The sequence below is a fragment of the Fonsecaea pedrosoi genome (assembly GCF_000835455.1).
Source record: "Fonsecaea pedrosoi CBS 271.37 unplaced genomic scaffold supercont1.2, whole genome shotgun sequence".
NCBI classification, from domain to species: Eukaryota; Fungi; Ascomycota; class Eurotiomycetes; order Chaetothyriales; family Herpotrichiellaceae; genus Fonsecaea; species Fonsecaea pedrosoi.
Window position 1 is genome coordinate 3,966,705 of NW_013550614.1, and position 18,482 is coordinate 3,985,186.

The 18,482-nt window shown below is 51.5% G+C and overlaps 7 protein-coding genes and 1 non-coding gene across 8 annotated transcripts; 6 read left to right on the forward strand and 2 right to left on the reverse strand.

Annotated features, from left to right (window-relative positions):
• Positions 1-806: 806 nt before the first annotated feature.
• Z517_03402 (uncharacterized protein) lies at positions 807-2,090 on the forward strand (the record flags this gene model as incomplete). Its single annotated transcript, XM_013432508.1, has 5 exons — positions 807-875; positions 933-1,174; positions 1,231-1,369; positions 1,433-1,566; positions 1,616-2,090. The coding sequence occupies 5 exons, from the start codon at positions 807-809 to the stop codon at positions 2,088-2,090; spliced, it is 1,059 nt and encodes a 352-aa protein (XP_013287962.1).
• Positions 2,091-3,380: 1,290 nt separating this feature from the next.
• Z517_03403 (uncharacterized protein) lies at positions 3,381-5,063 on the forward strand (the record flags this gene model as incomplete). The annotated part of the gene is made up of 1 exon (XM_013432509.1): positions 3,381-5,063. The coding sequence occupies one exon, from the start codon at positions 3,381-3,383 to the stop codon at positions 5,061-5,063; it is 1,683 nt and encodes a 560-aa protein (XP_013287963.1).
• Positions 5,064-5,557: 494 nt separating this feature from the next.
• Positions 5,558-6,796, reverse strand: Z517_03404 (uncharacterized protein; the record flags this gene model as incomplete). Its single annotated transcript, XM_013432510.1, has 3 exons — positions 5,558-5,830; positions 5,954-6,002; positions 6,228-6,796. The coding sequence occupies 3 exons, from the start codon at positions 6,794-6,796 to the stop codon at positions 5,558-5,560; spliced, it is 891 nt and encodes a 296-aa protein (XP_013287964.1).
• A 1,305-nt stretch (positions 6,797-8,101) lies between these two features.
• Z517_03405 (uncharacterized protein) lies at positions 8,102-9,304 on the reverse strand (the record flags this gene model as incomplete). The annotated part of the gene is made up of 1 exon (XM_013432511.1): positions 8,102-9,304. One exon carries the CDS (start codon positions 9,302-9,304, stop codon positions 8,102-8,104), a length of 1,203 nt encoding a protein of 400 aa, XP_013287965.1.
• An 836-nt stretch (positions 9,305-10,140) lies between these two features.
• Positions 10,141-10,256, forward strand: Z517_03406. The gene has a single exon (XR_001230616.1). It is a non-coding gene; the product is annotated as a 5S ribosomal RNA (ribosomal RNA).
• Positions 10,257-12,153: 1,897 nt separating this feature from the next.
• Positions 12,154-13,840, forward strand: Z517_03407 (uncharacterized protein; the record flags this gene model as incomplete). Its single annotated transcript, XM_013432512.1, has 3 exons — positions 12,154-12,938; positions 13,216-13,628; positions 13,683-13,840. The coding sequence occupies 3 exons, from the start codon at positions 12,154-12,156 to the stop codon at positions 13,838-13,840; spliced, it is 1,356 nt and encodes a 451-aa protein (XP_013287966.1).
• Positions 13,841-14,755: 915 nt separating this feature from the next.
• Z517_03408 (tartrate dehydrogenase) lies at positions 14,756-15,847 on the forward strand (the record flags this gene model as incomplete). Its single annotated transcript, XM_013432513.1, has 1 exon — positions 14,756-15,847. One exon carries the CDS (start codon positions 14,756-14,758, stop codon positions 15,845-15,847), a length of 1,092 nt encoding a protein of 363 aa, XP_013287967.1.
• A 176-nt stretch (positions 15,848-16,023) lies between these two features.
• Positions 16,024-17,934, forward strand: Z517_03409 (uncharacterized protein; the record flags this gene model as incomplete). Its single annotated transcript, XM_013432514.1, has 1 exon — positions 16,024-17,934. The coding sequence occupies one exon, from the start codon at positions 16,024-16,026 to the stop codon at positions 17,932-17,934; it is 1,911 nt and encodes a 636-aa protein (XP_013287968.1).
• Between the last annotated feature and the right edge of the window lie 548 nt (positions 17,935-18,482).

Here is an 18,482-nt window from a genome sequence, read left to right on the forward strand (position 1 = left end):
GATGAATGGAGACGTTTTCGAGTGCAACGCGCTCATGAACCCAGTTGTCGAAATTGGTCAGGGCTGAGACGAGGGTTGCTTGCATTGCCAGAAAGAAGATGACGATGGGTAACCGGCAGTTGGGGGGACTCGTAATGTCTGCCTGGGCTCGAATAGAGGATCCCCGACTCCATCAGTCCAGCTGAGTGTCGGCAAGTTGAGGCAAGCCATAGGTTTGACCTTTCATACCCTGGCCGACGCCCTGATTGCTGACAGCAATGAAACACCGCTTTGTAAGACCAAAATCCACCATGGAGTCTCAACGTAGTGCTAACAAGATTGTAAAGCTTTCGGAGAATGTTCTGTGGATATTCCAACATTTTGCCATCATTAGCTCACCTAGTCGCTGTCAGCGCACAAGTAGCCATGGCGGTTTACAGAACATACAAACATAGAAATGAATTAGCCATACTAGCATCGTATCTGTTGTAGAAGTAGGAGCGCCAGACGTTCTCTCGGGTTTAGCATGTTCATACTTGAATTACTAAACCGCATGTTACCAATATAGGCGTTGGCTTTCCGGGATTTCGTCCTGGATGATGGATTACTGAAACCAGAGAGCAGCACAGTATCTTAGCACTCGCAAAGATTATGGGTCAATGGAGTTTCGTGTCCGCTGGAAGGTGTGTTTCCGTGGTTCCTGATGCAAATACAGAGGAGCTGTTGAGGAAGAAGACATCCCCTATAAAGCATGGTCAACCTTCAGTGCTCAGATGATCATCAACTCGAACCTGGCAAGTACATTGCGTGTTCGATTGTCCGCAAGCATGCCTAGTGTTCTTCTCACGGGGGCCAATGGCTTTTTAGCCACACATATCCTCAAATGTCTTGTGGAAGTGAGTGTCGACCAAGGGTCACCGATGTTCTCGAGCTCGTGTTCTAACATCGCACAGGACGCATTCGACGTGGTTGGCACAGTTCGCTCTGAGGCCAAAGCTGACGACGTGTTTGATGCTCATCCTGAGTTCAAATCGAGACTCCGCCTAGCTGTCGTATCAGATATGTCAACTCCTGGCGCCTATGATAAAGTCTTTGAGCGAGGGCATTTTGACTACATCATCCACACGGCAGCACCGGTGCCTGATGGTGATGGGACAGATTTTGACCGGGATTTCTTGGGGCCTGGTGCTCAGGGGTGACCTTGCCTTCCCTCTCAATGGCAACCTCACGTCTTTTGCTGATTTGCGTTAGCAACCTCGAATTGCTGCACGCAGCTCAAAAGTATTGTAAATCTCTCAAGCATTTTACCTATACTGGTAGCATGGTGGCTGTGCACGATGTAACAAAGCCATTGGATGGGCGTGTACTGAAAAGTACAGATTGGAACCCGGTATGTTGCAAGTCGAAGTTCGAAGACTAATGGCAGGGCTGACGCACAGAGGGACGGTCACAGGTGAGTCCTGAGGTCGCTCGCCAATTGCAGCACCCAGGCGCCAGTTACATGATCTCCAAAACTTTAGCGGAAAAGGCCCTTTGGGACTTTGTCAAGAAAGAGAAACCAGCGTTTGGCGTGTCGGTACTTTCGGTGTAAGTCTGGGTCCTCAGGTTATGGTCGTCATGTGTTAATCCAACAAAGACCGTTGATCATCGGGCCACCACTGCAGCACCTACATCAGAATGCAGCTGGCAAGAGTCGCTTCAACATGAGCGCGGACCTCTTTTACCAGACATTCCTGAAACCTGTCTCGGGCACAGTCGACGGGTCTTCGCGGCCACTGTATATCGGATATATCGACGTTCGTGACGCCGCCGCGCTACATGTTCAATCAATCATCAAGGGTGGAAGCGAGAATAGACGTTTGTTGGTGGCAAGCCCAGAACCATTCCTTGCGAAGACAGTATTGGGGATCTTGGCCGACAAGTTTCCACAACTGGTCAATCGACTTCCATCGGTGCGAGCCGCAGCAATCGTGGCGAATGGCGAGCAGGACGAGCATCACCCACTCAAGGTGGACGACTCCGAAGCCAAACAATTGTTCGGAGGGAGGATTTATAGACCGCTCGAGCAGACTGTTGTTGATACAGCGAAGAGGCTGTTGGAGCTTGAATGAGCATCAACATCAGGTGGTCAGACAAGGCGCCATGGCATAGAAAGCAACTTCGAAGCTTGATGAGATGGTGAATTTGTTAGCAGAACACGTGGATGCAAACTAGATGGGAAAGTCTTCCGGAACGCTAATGTCTTGGCGGATTCACGTTGCTAATCACGTTGGCCTTTACCATTGTTTGTGGTCATCACAACTTGATTCACTTTGCAATCCTTCAGGAAATATCACAAGGAAATACCTGAAAAGGACCTCTGCGCCTTCACCCACCGCATCATGAGGTGTCAGGATCTATTGCACCGGCATGGGTTTCGCTACCAAAATGATATGGGACGATTAGTAATACTCTGGGTCTGATAAGGCTGAGTAAAAGCCTCTGCCTTTGTCGGACGAAAAGCCGGAGGTACGGAACGACTTCACGATTCGTGATAATGTTGTGCCCTCGTTCGATTGAAACGCGCAAAACTCCTGCTATGGCCATATTAATGTTTTGAAAAATCTCTACGCATAGACAGTTTTAGGCCATACAGTCCTCGATGTACCACAACAGACAAGCGGAACAGTGTCGAACTGCGGATAATAGATCCCGGCGTGCGAAATGCTTGAGTCTAGAATGAATGCAACCAACGCCAGATCTGGCTTGCGACAAAGAGTGGCTCATTTGAACATGCGGAAGGGCACTAAGAGCTGTCATGAATGTAAGACTGCCTTTCCAGGTTGGTGGCTCGGTGTTATCGAATTTCCGCACTCAGTAAATAGCAAGACCAGTCAACTTCTGGCTGAGACAACAGCTGATCTGAGGCCCTCAACAGGTCGACGTCGAAAGACTAAATGCACCTATCGTGACGGAAGTCGGTCGAGGTGTGAGGAATGCTATGCTCGTGGCACACCTTGCGTGGCCCAAAGTCAAAGCCCCAAGACGACGTCTGTTATCAATACTGCATCAACCAAAGCAGATGGTAGTAGCGAAGCGAAATACAGTCTGCGGGAACGAGTTGCTCGTCTGGAGGATTTTATCCAAAACTATCTGAGCAATGAATATAGTTTCCAGTCGTCGAACAATCGGCAAAGTCATGACACACTCGACAATCATTCCGCGTATACCGGTAATTAAGGCATAATGCATACCTAACTCCAGCCAATATCAATTGACAATGTATGATAGACCCAAGAACAGATGGAGGGACACCCGCATCCGCCAGCGTCCCTTCCGCCTCGAACCCTTTCTTGAGTTTATTCGACAATGATATTATCACACAAGCATACCATACGACGCACACTTCATTTGCCCAGCCAATGGCTAGGACAGAGCCACCAGCTTTCCATCCTGGTCGATACGAGCTTCTGCTGCTCCTGCCTCATGATCCAGATCTCGACATCCTGATCAGTCTGAGCGAAGACTGGTGGAACTCGGCTCCTCACAGATTTCCAGAGCTATTCAACCGCGAAGAGACGACTGCTGAAAACTGGAGATCGGTGCTCAACCGCAAATTAAGTCTTGCAAATCCCGCCGAGACTGCCAAAGTCCTCCTCTGGGCTTTGATTAGTGCCGAGAGGCTGAGTGAAGAGGTCTTTCAAGGTGGCACTTTCCGAGATCCTGGAGCTCTGACTACTTTGGAAAGTCGAATTATCCCTGCCATTAACCGAGTAGTGGTCTTCCAGGATGATATCACAACAACATTACCCGGTATAGAATGCTTGGTACTTTTGGCACGCTACCACTGCAACCACGGCCGACTGCAGAAAGCCTGGCATCTATCTCGGCGAGCACTCGAATACGCCATCAGCATTGGTCTTGACCGCGCCGCCTCTATCAAACAAAGTCCGATCACGCCAGGTCAATCCCTTGGTCGACATATTGAAGTATGGGAAGCGATCTGTTTCCTGGATCGATATATCAGTATGATCCTCGGGCTGCGTTATGGAGTGCGACATCCATACCCTGACTTACGAGCGGGAAATGTCAAGACCGTGCAGAGCACTTCACCACAAGCGACATTCTTTTATGCCGCCATGAGCTCAATCATTGGCCAGATTATTGATCGGAACCAGGAGCCGCTCGACGACTCTGTTGTCTTTCTCCGGACGCTGAAGATAGATCAGGAGTTGAAGGAGGTCATGGACAACATGAACACAGTTCAGTGGGATGTTGACCCAAGGTCCTCCGACCCACTGACACGGGAGGCTTTTGAGCGCATCGAAGCGCACTTTCTTATGAACTTCATTCAAGCACTACTACACTTACCGCTGATGCTGAAATGTATCGACAAACAAGACAAGGGCGCGTTTGAGTTTTCATACGGCGCCTCTCTCAGATCATCGCGTCATGCTCTGGTCGCGTACAAATACCTCCGCGTCGGCTTGCGACTCGACCGATATTTATGCGCAATGCTCGATTTTCAGGCATTCACACTATCCGTGCTGCTGACCCTACATTTACTGAGCCAGAGGACCGGAAATAACTCAGAATCAAACAGTGGATCCCATACTTCTGGAGGACAGGATGAACGCGACTGGAAATCCGTCACCGACATTGCAGAGATCCTTCGAGCGGAATCGACAGATAATCACAAGAGTATTGTGGCTACACAGGCCGTGGCAATTCTGGACGTGCTGTTAGATGCGCGAGGCAATGTGGGCGAACACATCGATTTGCGCCCTCGATCCGAGTCCGACGCTAGCGAAGAGTGCGAAAATCACATCAAGATGACCATCCCCTGTTTCGGAGACATCACAGTTACGCGAGGCACCAAGGGAGCCCCTTGCTTTAGTCTCGGCGCCTCTGCAAATACGCTGGGTTCCGCTCCTGACGCGACCGCTACATTCTCGCCACTTGCAGGGCAGGGTGAGACAGTCCTCGATGCGGCAGATCTGTGTGCGATGGCAATGTCACTTGATGACAGTTCAGCGCGTTTTGACGGCAACTGGGACGTGCTCGCTAGCAATGTGGCCTCGGCGGTGGCGGCAAGCTCAAAGTGAATTGTAACCTCGACCTCATATTCCGTTGGCTTTGGCTTGGTGATGGTCAACCGCCCGGCCATTCGAGCTTCTCGTTTTTACGGCATTGCGCAAAATAAGGGGAACGCAAGTCATCCGTACATCAAGCGAAGCAGGGAATCTGGTATGCTGAACTTAAAGCAATAAATAGATACTCGTCAATTTTGGTCGCTGCACACAATTATCTACGGTATGCCCCCAAGAACACTGGACGGACGATCGAACATGTCGCCCCATCACGAGAAACGACAAAAGAAAACCCATAGAACGCTCATACCATACGTTTGATCAGTCAACCAGCCAGTCCTTCAGTCCCGGGGTAGTTCGCCCTGCACGTGCATAGGCAATTCTCCACCCGACGCTCTGATCACATCTTCGAATCTGTATAGTGACAAATAAAAGGAGATTGAAATTAGCCAAATTTGTTTCATGGGTTCGTTCCTGACATGGACAGCAGTAGGGAGAAGGTGGAGAACTCACGCCGACTGAAACATGATATACACCATCTCGTCGTTGTACACGTTTCGCGAGTACTCTGCCTCTTCGTGCGCGACCTTGATGGTCTTTGTGCCGCGGCCCGCGCAGGCCGCGTCGGCGAGCAGCTGCGCCTGGATGCAGCGGTCCATGGCGCCGAAGAGGAAGGCGGCGCCGTCGACCGTCTTGGCCACCGTCAGGTGGCCGTGGTTCTGGAGGATGACGCCCTTGGTGTTGCCCAGCGCCGCGGCGATGTGGTGGCCCTCGTCGGCTTTCTGTCCCAGGGGGTGGGGGAGACGTCGTTAGCCGTCCGATCTGGGCAGACACCACCGTAGACATGGGTAGGATGGAAGCTTTCACCCTCTCGTATCGAGGCAGTCAAAAGCGGAAACACTTACAAAGGCAATTCCGCCAAAGCCAGAATAGATTCCATGGTCTTTGTAGAACCTGACGTTCAGACAAACAATCCCGTATCAGCATGCGCAATATCTAGCAATGTTCGATCTCGGCAGAAAATATAAAGACACTTTTTTCCAAGTCCGGAGGAAGGGAAAAAAAAAAGGGCTAGGTACTGCTTCCTTGTTCCCTCTTCCTCTTGCTCTCACTCCCTCTCCACCCCCTCCAAGGCTCTTTCTTTCACCCGCTGCCTGAGATGAGAATGACAAAACTTACCGACACGCGTCCTGGTTGATCGGCTCCAAGTGGCACCCGAGCGCGGAAAACGCCTTACTTGGCACACTGTGGCAGTGGACCGCGGCGACGACGTCGGGCCTGGCCTCGTGCACGGCGCTGTGGATGACCCAGCCCGCGGGGTTGACGCTGTGCATGTTGCCGCCCTCGACGACCTCGCCCTTGGGGTTCATCAAGACCAGGTCGTCGGGCGTCATGTACGAGAACGACTTGCCGTGCGGGTTGATCCAGAAGTGGTCCGGGAGGATGGGGTCGCGCACCGTGACGTGCCCGCCCGCGCCCTCGTTGTTGTATCCCTGGTAGCCCAGCCACCGCAGCGCCGCGGCGTGGTGCAGTTTGCGGAACGCGCGCTCGCTCTCCAGCGACTGGAATTTCGGGTAGCGGATCCGTTTCACCGGTCGCGTGCCCGTCTCTTGGTACGCGCCGTAGGTGAATTCGGGGGAGAAGTTGGGCGGGTCTTTTGGAGTGGTGCTGTTGGTGATGTGTTGAGTGGCGACGGCGGCGGGGGTTGTCCGCGAGATGGAGATTGTGCGACGTGTGCGGCCTGCCATTGTCGATTGGACAACGGAAAATGATGACGGCCTCGCAACAAGACCTCGGGAGACATATTGCGCCCGCAACGCGATCGAGGCGCCCGGTGCCATCTTCTGTCCACGAACTATTCTAAACCCCTTCAATCAGACTTGGTGGAGGAGGGTAAGAGGCGTGTTTGTTCGTTGTCAAAAATCATTCGACTTTCAATGTAATCAGTGTTGGAGATAGCGGAGTAGTACTCGGTATAGTGTCACCCAACCCTTTTACCCCGGCAATTTCGGGGCTCGTTGACGTTGCGGGGAAATGGTCCGGTAGTCAAGGTCGATGCCGAGAGGCGCAAAAGTCTCCAAAGTTATCACCAGCCAAGGGATGATCCGAGGTCAGTTTGCCTTTGTCATGGTAGGTCAATAACCAAGGTCATCATTGGACAATGCTTGTCGGTCTCTAACCCCCGTTCCTGGCTGGCGTTTGAATGAAGCCTTTCAAGCACAAAACGCAAGGGGCTCAGCCTCGTTGGTGGAGACATTTGCCAAGAATTGCCGCCGAGGGTTGAAAGAGGCTGAACCGAGTTACGGCGTGTGTATACGAGGTCTGCGAGGTGCAGAATAGAAAAGTATCGCTCTCGTCCGCCTGATTTTGTCGGCATGATCGCGTCTGCAACATCATCTGAGCAAATTATTCCGGACTCACCGTGCATTCATGATCTGGCCGAGTGTCCTTGGTTCAGCGACGCACGAATCTCTACGTGTCAGAGGCTATCCCTCGAGACATTGTCCACCCAGACAGGCAGGCTCGAGCAAGTGATGTGTCCCTTTCGACTACGCTCTCCTTTGCGTAAGCTCGCTTGTACAAAGGCTACTGGAGTCTGCTGAAGCCGCTCGACGCCGTCGAACATGCTAGATTGTCACGGAACAGCTGGCGTAGTCCTTGGAGTACAACCGCTGACACTTTTCGGCATCTCGCGTCCCGTCATACTCGGCTGAGGTTGAGCAAGCATGCTCCCTCCACACGAACATTTTACCTTGTGACAAATATCCGACATGATATGTGATTTGTCTCCATCGGCACGGCGCGGAGCGGGCGAAAACGTGGCCCAGGAAGGTTCGGAGGCCTTGGTTGCGGGAACGAATAATGCGTCCAGGATACTATACTGTAAATCAAACGGACGACGGTCTCCTCTAGCAGTCTGGAAGCGTAAAACTCTGTGTGAGGTCGTCATTGTATTCAATTAATTTTCTCGCATCAAAGGCGGACAAGCACCCCTCGAAAAGAGAAATTCTCCTGTCCATACGCCATTGTCCTGCCTTGGCTCAACGAATCATTTACCCAAACGCTCTCAAGAACAACCAAAGACAGGCACTGCTGAGGAGCGGGATGGTCAAATTGTCATCCCAACCCCAGAGATCTATAAATTCAGAGAGGCTGGCGATAAGCCCCGTGCAAATGCTCATGACTGCGAGTGCGGCGTCGCCGACAATAACTCCCTGGTTCGCTTCCCAGCCTAGGAGCCCCTTCACTTGACTAGGGAGGGTCAAACGGTTTTGGAACATATAAGGTTGGATGGGGTCGTCCACGAACGGGCCAGTTCTCGGAGCCAGATAACCCCAGAAGAAGAGAGCCGTGAGCACGCCCGTAAGGAAAGCGGCGAGGGAGCCTGCCAGAGACTTGCCTTTGCGCAAGCGGATGGTATACCGTCCATACAACCGACCAAAAGTGCTGGCGGCAGTATCACACCAGGACAACAAAAGAATCGACATAACCCCAATGTCTTTAGGGAAGAATCGCAACGCCCCGTATGCTCCGACCAAGTACCAAATGACGCCGTTGTATCCATCCACCTCAGTTTCCCGCATCAGCGCCCCCAACACTGAGATGTAGAATCGATTAAATCGTTCAGAGTGATGACGGAGGATGTCAGTTGGGGCGATGATGGCAAGCGCGCCCAACAGCCACGGCGTTATTGCCCAGGTTTGTACGCCTGTCACAAAAAAGCGCAGAGTAAAGAACCCGATCGAGACGTGGAGGACCTTCCGGGGGATTTCATGCTTGTGGATCAACGTTCGATAGTGGCGGTGGAGTGGGATCAAGCCGAGCGGTGAAGGAGAGCGGGAGAATTCTCGCCAGGATTTCTTGACTCGGTCATAGGGTGAAAGATGCCCGTTTGACTGTGGATATGGGATGGTGCCATTTGTCAGGGGCTCTGATTTGGCGACCGGTTTTATCGAAGTGAGGCCGCTCATGCGTCTCCTCTTGCTGGTATTCGCCGAGCCGTTCATGTGAGTGGCAGCGGTCAAGATGGGACTTCTAGAGCGCGCTCTGGCACGTTTCTCCAGGCTTGAGTCGGACCCGGAGCCATCCTTCTCTTCATTTATGGGGTCTGGTTGAGGGGATCGTTGTCGCCGGGTTTTCGCGGCCGATCGTGTGACAGGCGCAAAATAGGAGTCCTGGCGTTCGGAGGACTCGGAAGGGGTAGGGGAAGGTGAGATAACTCTCGGAGTGGAAGGGATAGGATATTGGTAGGACATCAGGAGGATTTCAGGCTGGCAGATGAGGTTCGAAGGTGGTAGTGAGAGGGGCTGCGAGGCAGCAGGGTGAGATGGAAATTTCTTACAGCCTGCGCATCTGCGCACCAGCCACCGTAGATAGGGAGGGGAGGGTCGAGCAAACAATCAAATTGGCAGCATAATGATGAAGGAGTTGCAGCGCTTGCGTCGCACAGTATCTCCAATGTGGCCGTTATTCTGCGATTTGACGATGACGCAGGAGGGCGATGCGCATGGATGGGATCTTGTGCCCTGGATTTGGGATAAAGAAAACTGGGTGTGGAAGGGGGAACATGACGGGCACATGCAAGGATCCGCGGAACACCGAACACAAAGCAAGCCACTTTTTGTGGACTTGTGAGCTGTGCATAAGCCACAAGCCCCTCGTGGAGTCGTGATTCCCAGGCGCCTCCAGCCACTGCCTACCCTGCGATTTGCTCGGTCCAGGCTGCCATGCCGCCCGTAGCTCGCTTATCAAGGAGCTCGGAGCAATCGACATGCCGTTTGACTTCCTACTAATCACACTAGATCATGAATATGCCATCACTAAATACTGCTTTGGTGCTTTACTTTTTTTTAGTGTGGATTTTGTACAAATGCTCTCATGAATGCAATCTGATAAACGACACTTACCAATTTCCCGTCTGCAAACCTGGTAGACCCTTGGTCAATATGTCCCTGCTCAAGAGGAGAATGGGAGAAGGGTTTTTCATTATAGTCGGTGCATGATAAGCGCTCGTTGCCGCCGACCATTCGTTCTTCCACAGTATACTTGGACAGCATCAATATAATTTGCAGCATTCAAGTTTCTCATGCAATCAGCCACAGGATCTGGAAAACAGGGCTTCCCGTTCGCTCAGCCGTACTTAAGCCAGATACCGATTGGTTAGTACCAAGGTGGGGGACCACTTGGGAATCCCAATTGTTGATTGTTTTTGCACTTTGACATGCTCGAGGCTTGTTGCTTGTGGTGGCTGGACAAGGTGTAGTCTCCCGGGGAGTGAGAGGTTCTGCCGTCCAACGAACAAATAGTCCATTCAGCCAGGCGGTGTTCCTCGATACAAGATCAATTTTTAATAAAGAAGCCAGCCTCGAGACCAAGTGGCCCAGACAGTTGCTGGTAGTGCTAGAAGGGTTCATGTTGATAGTGGCTCAGGGCCACTTGATTCTATTTCCGAGGGATCTGCTGGTTAAGACAAATTAAAGGCTCCGAAAAGAGGTCACCGCTCGTCTCATCTTGAAACCAGTCACGGACGTAAACAATGGCATCCTCGTAGGACATTTCAAATTGAGAAGGTGACCGTTCTGGGCACGGCTCCGTTAACGTACTCGAAAGGTCGACGATCTTTGACCCGCGGTAGTTTTCAACTTAAACAGCCTGTGGGTGTATTCTCGCGTCTTTGGAAATCCGGAAGTTCTCGAAGATTGTCTGAAGGTCGGAGTGGCTCGTCGCTATCGGGAGATCATCTTTGACGGTAGCCCACCTGCTCAAGCCAGGGCATCAAATACGGTTCCGATCACCCCGAATTGTGTATTGGATAACTCCATCCATCCATAGCACCGATAGCTCCACGTCCCGTTCTCGCTGAGGGACTCAAGTCGCGCGAAAGCCTGGCTTTCATTGGCGAGCGGCGACGTGGAAACTGTTTCCAGTTCTTGAACTAAGCAATAGGTCAGGACGGATGAATCACTTCCACGTTCAGAACATATCTGCTGCCCTGAATGTCAACCAACACCACCACCCCATGTTTCCCCAGTCAAGAAGTTGAGGGTGTTGCATGCTCTCCTGGCAGTGGATAAACTAGCGTAACTGGTCTCTCGTCGTCTTGTTCGACTGATCGTGTGGCTGCTCCGAGAGCAATCAGCCAATCATGTCTCCATTCATCAGTTCTGCGTCTATATCTTCCCTCATTACCCATCTTCGTCTAGTCATGATGTAAGTCGAACGGCCTCGCTGAGAACGGGATCCACTACGACCGATTTTCCAGGGGTGATGAGGTTCGAGACCGGACGAGGACCAAAAAAACAAAGAACGAAAAAGAACAAGTCCACTCTCTCGTTCTCGTTCTCTTTTGAACCGGTTAGAATGACGGGTGGAAAAAAACTTTTCCACCCAACCCCTTCGATATGGGGGTGGATGGTAAGTGAAACCCGCCTTGTGGCAAGTTTTTTCCGTTTCGCAGATGATTATTGACTCCCCACCTCGGGTGGTGGGGTACCTGATAACATCTCTGTTCGAGTTGGAAGAGGAGGATCAGGAGGATCGGAGAGGATTCGCCTACTTTAACCCAAGTTCCTTCGCAAGTGTTGACTCTGAAGTCTCTTTCTCTTTTTTTTTTTTTTTTTTTGTTGACTCTGAAAGTCTCTTTCTAAAGTAGGGGTCTTTGCGATTGTGATCACTTTTTCGAGACTATTAATTATATGTGATTATTTTTCTTTTCGTTTGTATTTTGCCTGTTCTGGTCATGTAGCCTCGTTGACGCCAAGGTTGATAGAGGGTGCGGTAGAGAAAAGGGGGACACATGCCAAAGCGTCTGAGGAAGGTAACGCGAGAACAAATGCTGACTCATCCAGCAGTGTCGCCCGCCGACACCTAATGGGAGCTAAGTACCAACACCTCAAAATAGTGCGCCCAACATAAGGAAGTGATTTCGAGTTGGTACTCGAAACAAATACTCCTATTATCTCGACTGCCAACTCTCATCCCTACTTCTCTGTATCCCCTGGCGTCGTGATGACACAATACTGCACGCTTCTGTGCCCTTCTTCACGCTCTGCACTCTTCCAGCCCACATCTGGATCTCTCCCCGAGAAGGCGCACATCTCTCACGATGACTGCGAAGCAGAAGTTTCGGATGCTTCACGTCTTTAGATCTGCACAGAAGATCTTCAAAATCACAGCCCCAGCCGACGCGCGAATCAAGGGCACCGCGGAGAGCGCCATAAACACCTCAAATCTCCGTAGTCTACTTCTTAACCTGCCAAACGAGTTGCTCTTTCGGATCACCAGTTTCCTGGAAGATGAATATCAACTCTTACTTCGTATTTGCTGCCGACAACTTCACCTCTTACTTAGGGGTCTCGACCCGAAACTATGTGATTTAAGTACGAAGCTGCGGTTCTATAAATGCCTCGAGCCTGACTACCCGGAATATCTTCCCTGCCTAGTGTGCGGAATCATGTTCAAATGGCGCTCTCCGCTTATGTATGTCTGCTGTCCACGCGAGGGTCAGCACCAGACTATGTCTAAATGGACTTCGGCGGTATACGAATATTGGTACTTAGCAGGAACAATTGATATTCGAATGAGTCGCTTATTTATCGGATCGATTCTCCGTGCTCACGAACGAGGTGAGCGATACGGGTATCCCGTACCCTCCTTGCGATCGAGCGGACTGCATCGCAACGGCGTCTTGTCCCAAAACGATGCACGCATGATTGGTGGAGAACTTGTGCTTGCTACGCGATGGGAGCTGGACGCAGATCTTCGAATGGAATGGAAAGAACAGGTGAAGCTCTTATTCTGGGCTTCTTGCTTGCATTGGCGAACCAACGGATGGCACCACAAGATATCGGCGTTACTCAAGGGTGCGTCCACGAACACGATGACCTTGAAGTCCGCGGAAATCCTCAAGTGCTCCTTTTGCGAATGTGACTGCCAACTACAAATGAATCACAAAACCGACACAAATTTGGGGATCCTCTTTTATGTCTGGAGAAATTATGGACGACGGTACGGAAAAAGGCAAGGGAATGAGCAAAATTTTTCACCGTGAGCCCGCACCGCCGCTGGACATCGAATCGGTTTCGCAGAGAAATATACGTTCCCTCTTTGAGTCTGGAAACGAGGAAAGGGGCAGCACGGAGGGCACGGAGGTTTGCTAGCGTTCCAGACGGGCCGGTCTGGACAGCCGAGACTCTTATGAGGACTCCTGGGCTGCCAAAGTTGCAAAAATGAACCGCGAGGGACTTTCGCCCAACGGCAAGTATGGATTCCCAGTACCCACTACCATGGGTGCTTGCGAACAGACAAATGAATGGACGAGCTCCTGGGAGAAATCCTTCTCTACACTTGTGAGCAAAATGTTCAACTTCGAACAAGAAATACATGCGGGAATGCAGCAGATGCACCAGGTCATTCAGCACCAAGTCGTCCCGAGCCTCTTACGACCTCTGGAAACAGGAGGCAGAGAGATCCAGCCGACGATAGTGCATGGCGACATATGGAACGGCAATACCTCTGTCGACGCAACAACAGGAAAGCCAGTCATCTTCGACGCTAGCGGCATGTATGCTCACAATGAGTGTAAGCCCTCTGAATAGCCCGTACAGTCGACGACCAAGAAACTGATGTGCACAGATGAATTCAGCGCATTGAACCAGCCGCGTCATAGGATCTACCGCTCCTACATCGGCGATTATCAGAAACACTTCCCGGTCTCTGCTCCAGAGGAGAACATCGAAGATCGCTTGATCCTTTACCGGCTCCGATTCAACTTGTATCAGCATGCTCCCTAAACAAGGCGCGATTCAAGGATCTGTAACTCCCAGACGAGCCAATCAATTATATCATTTACTGACGAATCAATAAGTGTGATCGAGGACATGCAGTATCTAACGACAAAATATAAAGATGGGTATCAAGGCAGTGAGCAGAGAAGGGCGGAAGCATGATCATATTTCTCGAAGTGCGATCCGGAATTCACTGACTACGTGGCTTATATGTATGCCGGTTGTCGTCGATGGTCAGTGTCGAGCAGCCTTCCGAGAGTGACATAGGCACGGATATTCAAATTGCTGGCTAGAGAGAATATCAACTATTACTTCCACGACTTGTGCAAGCACTCCTTTCATCAATGATCGAGTTACACTTCCCCGAGATATGATATATGTGACAAAGATACAGACTAGATCCTAAGGCTGCTATCAGAAAAGGGTGTGTCTGGATGAGCTGGTCTTCCAAAGCAAACGATCCTCATGACTAACTAGCTTGCCTTGATTGACAAGGAGACTCACTATACGCCATTTATCTGGTCGTCATGCCCAGCGAGAGATGGGGGATAGGGGTGGCTAGCCTTGCTTATGTCAGAGGGCCCGCAGGACAGCAACATCACTTGTATGTCCCTACATAGGTGGACGACACAACCAGGATCTTACTTAGGGAGGAATCTCTTCTCATCGACGAGTTCCATTGACTCTGGCAACAAATTGACTCAAGTTTATCACGGCGATATCCTCCGAACTAGAACTCCGATTTCGCCGTGTCTGACCAGGGTCGGCCAAAAGATACTCGGGCAAACTTTTACCCCAACCACGATGATATATATACTGATTTTCGCAAGCTAAACAAGCCAGGGACGTCCTCTCACATCCCAGGAGCTGGTCTTTAATTGTGTCAAGAGGCTTTACATCGCAGCTATAATAACCGTCACCATGATTCAACACAAGAAATTGAGAATCGCCGTCATCCCTGGAGATGGAATCGGGGTTGAGGTCATGCCCCACGGGGTGCGGTGTCTCCAAGCGGCAGCAAAGGTATTCCACCTGGACCTCGAGTTCGAGGAATTCGACTTTGCGAGCTGTGAATACTACCGAAAACACGGCGACATGCTCCCCAAGGATTGGAACGCCACACTGTCCAAGTTTGACGCCATCTACTTCGGCGCCGTGGGCATGCCGGACCAGGTCCCTGACCACGTTAGTCTGTGGGGTAGCCTTCTCAAGTTCCGCCGCGAGTTTGATCAGTACATCAACTTGCGGCCCGCACGGTTAATGCCCGGCGTGCGCTGTCCCCTCGCAGGGCGGAAACCGGGCGATATCGATTTCTGGATCGTTCGGGAGAACACCGAGGGAGAATACAGTAGTATCGGTGGGAAAATCTTCGAGGGCACCGACAGAGAAACAGTCATTCAAGAGACGGTGATGACCAGGACCGGAGTCGACAGAGTGTTAAAGTACGCGTTCGACCTGGCTCAGAGTCGGCCGAAGAAGCACCTCACAAGCGCAACCAAGAGTAATGGGATAAGCATCACGATGCCTTATTGGGACACGAGGGTCGAGAACATGACCAAATCATATCCCGACGTCAAGGTGGACAAATACCACATCGACATCCTGACGGCGCACTTTGTCCAACGGCCGCAGATATTTGATGTCATCGTCGGGAGCAATCTGTTTGGAGATATTCTCTCAGATTTGGGTCCCGCCTGCACAGGGACAATAGGCATAGCCCCGTCAGGAAACATCAATCCGACAGGTGAATTTCCAAGCCTGTTCGAGCCTGTGCATGGCAGTGCACCTGACATTGCGGGCAAGGGCATCGCCAACCCTGTGGGAATGATCTGGGCGGGTCAGATGATGCTGGAACATTTTGGCTTCAAGGACGCTGCGGCAGCGATGCTAAAGGCGGTCGAGAACGTGCTTTCGCGAGCCGAAGAGAACATCATTACGGCGGATATGGGAGGGAAAGGAACCACAAACAGTTTTGGAGAGGCGATTGAAAAGGAGATTTTGGCTCTGGCATGAAAGGACGAGCCGGAAGGAGATAGACTTCTTAAAGTGGCAAGAGTTTTAGCTTATCGATAAGGATAGAAAAAAATAAATTATTGTCCCGAAGAAATACCGACGACTTCTTCCTGCGCTGCGCTGCATGTTCCCTTCTGCTACTCTCTTGTCGCTGTCTGCATTTCTACTGACACTTCATGGCCCCGGACAGGGGACAAGTCCCATCTAAGGGGAAACTCTCTAGAACGTGGGATACCCTCAACCCCCCACTATCACCATGGATCCTCGATGCAGTGTCCGCCATGAATTTCACCCGCATGACACCGGTGCAAGCCTCGACCATTCCCCTCTTCATGGCCTACAAGGACGTCGTGGTTGAAGCTGTCACGGGGAGTGGAAAAACGTTGGCATATCTCATACCTGTGGTGGAGAAGTTGTTGAGACTGGAAGAGCCGCTGAAGAGACACCATGTCGGTGCCATCATTGTTTCTCCCACGAGAGAATTGGCCACACAGATATACAATGTCCTGGTGTCGTTACTGAGATTCCATCCGCCTTCCGCTGCGGCGCTCGAGACGTCGGATGCGCAAGACGAATCTGACGGGAGCAATGACGCAAAGTCTTTTCCCTCGTCCACTCTGAAAATTCTCCCGCAGTTACTTGTGGGCGGTTCGACAACACCGGCGCAGGATCTGAGTAAATTCCTCAAGACCTCGCCGAATGTGCTGGTCGCGACACCTGGTCGCCTGGTCGATATCATGACCTCAAGAGATGTTCACTATCCGAAATCTTCGTTTGAAGTGCTCGTGCTCGACGAGGCCGACCGATTGCTCGACCATGGGTTCAAGGACGAACTGACCAAGATTCTTAAGCTGCTACCAAAGGAGCGGAGGACGGGCCTGTTCAGTGCAAGCGTAAGCGAAGCACTAGATCAATTGATTCGCGTGGGACTGCGAAACCCCGTGAAAATTGAAGTCAAAGTGAAAGGCGCCAATGGAGTGGAAGACAAGCGGACCCCTGCAAGTCTCAAGATGACCTATGCAGTGACTAAAGCTTCTCAAAGATTCCCATTCCTAGCAGCTCTTCTAAGACACCTTGATCCAATGCCGCTGCGGACCATCGTGTATTTGTCCACTTGTGCCGCGGTGGACTACTTCCAGAACTTGCTACCCTCGATCATGCCTTCAGAGGCAGTGCTTGTGCCCTTGCACGGTAAGCATCCAGCAAATGTCAGGGAGAAGAACTTTATCCGTTTCACAGACTCTGCCTCTCCCTCAGTTCTTCTGACAACGGATGTTGCCGCGAGGGGTTTGGATATTCCATCTGTGGACCTGGTGGTACAAATTGACCCTCCATCAGACTCCAAGGTCTTCCTGCATCGATGTGGACGAGCTGGCCGCGCAGGCCGCAAAGGACTCAGTGTCGTCCTTCTCCTCCCTCATGAGCAAGACTATGTGGAATTTCTGAAAGTCCGACACACCCCGATTGAGCCCTTGACCGACCCTAGTCCTTCCGAGGTGCAGGACGACTGCCGTGAGGTTGAGGAGAAGTTTCGAACGACTGTGCTCACGGATCGAGCACTGTACGACAAAGGACAGAGGGCCTTTGTCAGCTGGGTGAGGAGTTACTCGAAGCACGATGCGAAGTCTATTTTCAGTTTGAGTGGCATTGACTGGAACGACCACGCAGCTGCCTGGGGCCTGTTGAAGATGCCGAAGATCGCCGAGCTCAAGAATACCAAGCTACAACCCTACCAGGGCCCTGACGTCGATTGGGACAACTACGGATACAAGGACAAACAGCGGGAGAAGCATCGGAAAGAAATGCTCGCGGAGGGTCCGAGCGGCTTCACTGCGGGTCGCAAGGCCGCCGACTCCAAGAAGCGGAAGCAGGGCACTGTGGCTTGGTCCGAACAGCTCGAGCGCAAGGCAACCAAGGAAGCCAAGCGATCTAGGAGGGAAGCGAGACGACAACACGACCGGCTCACCAAGATGACGGAGGGCGAGAAGGAATACCAGGCCGAGACTGCGCGGATGGTCGAGCAGCTCCGCCGGCAGCACGTCAAGGCCAGTCAGCAGCGAGAAGACGTCTTTGAGGGCTTTGACTGAGGACGGCCAGGGTCACTCGCACCACCATGGGATCTCACACAAAGCCAAGGCGTCCGCAGCCATGGGTGGCATTTATTTTAGCCCGACACGCTAATGCAAGTTTGTACTTGTACAGCCCTCTAAAATCTCAAGAATGGCAATCTCAAGAATGACAATCTCATCATCATGGACAGTATGTACCTATCGCTACCCCCGGATTCGAAGATGGCGAGGCTGTAGAATTTCTCAAGTTGCCGACTGAAATATCCTGAGTCTGATTCAATGTCCGACCCTTTGTCCGTACTATACCATCACACGAGCTCTGCGTTTATCGGCAAGCCCGAGAGACAGGCGCCATTCGCATAAATCAATTTACACCAGTGTCCCAAAGCCTTCACAACACCCTTCGGAGCCCCTTTAGAGGGCATCGTGTATTGCAAATGTACATTGTTGTTTTATGAAGAAGCATTGATCCATTTGAAGTAAAATGTACGCGATACCAGCAACACATCCATCCATCCACATTTGTCCGCCACCAAAACCAACAATCTCTTGGAGGTCAGGAAATG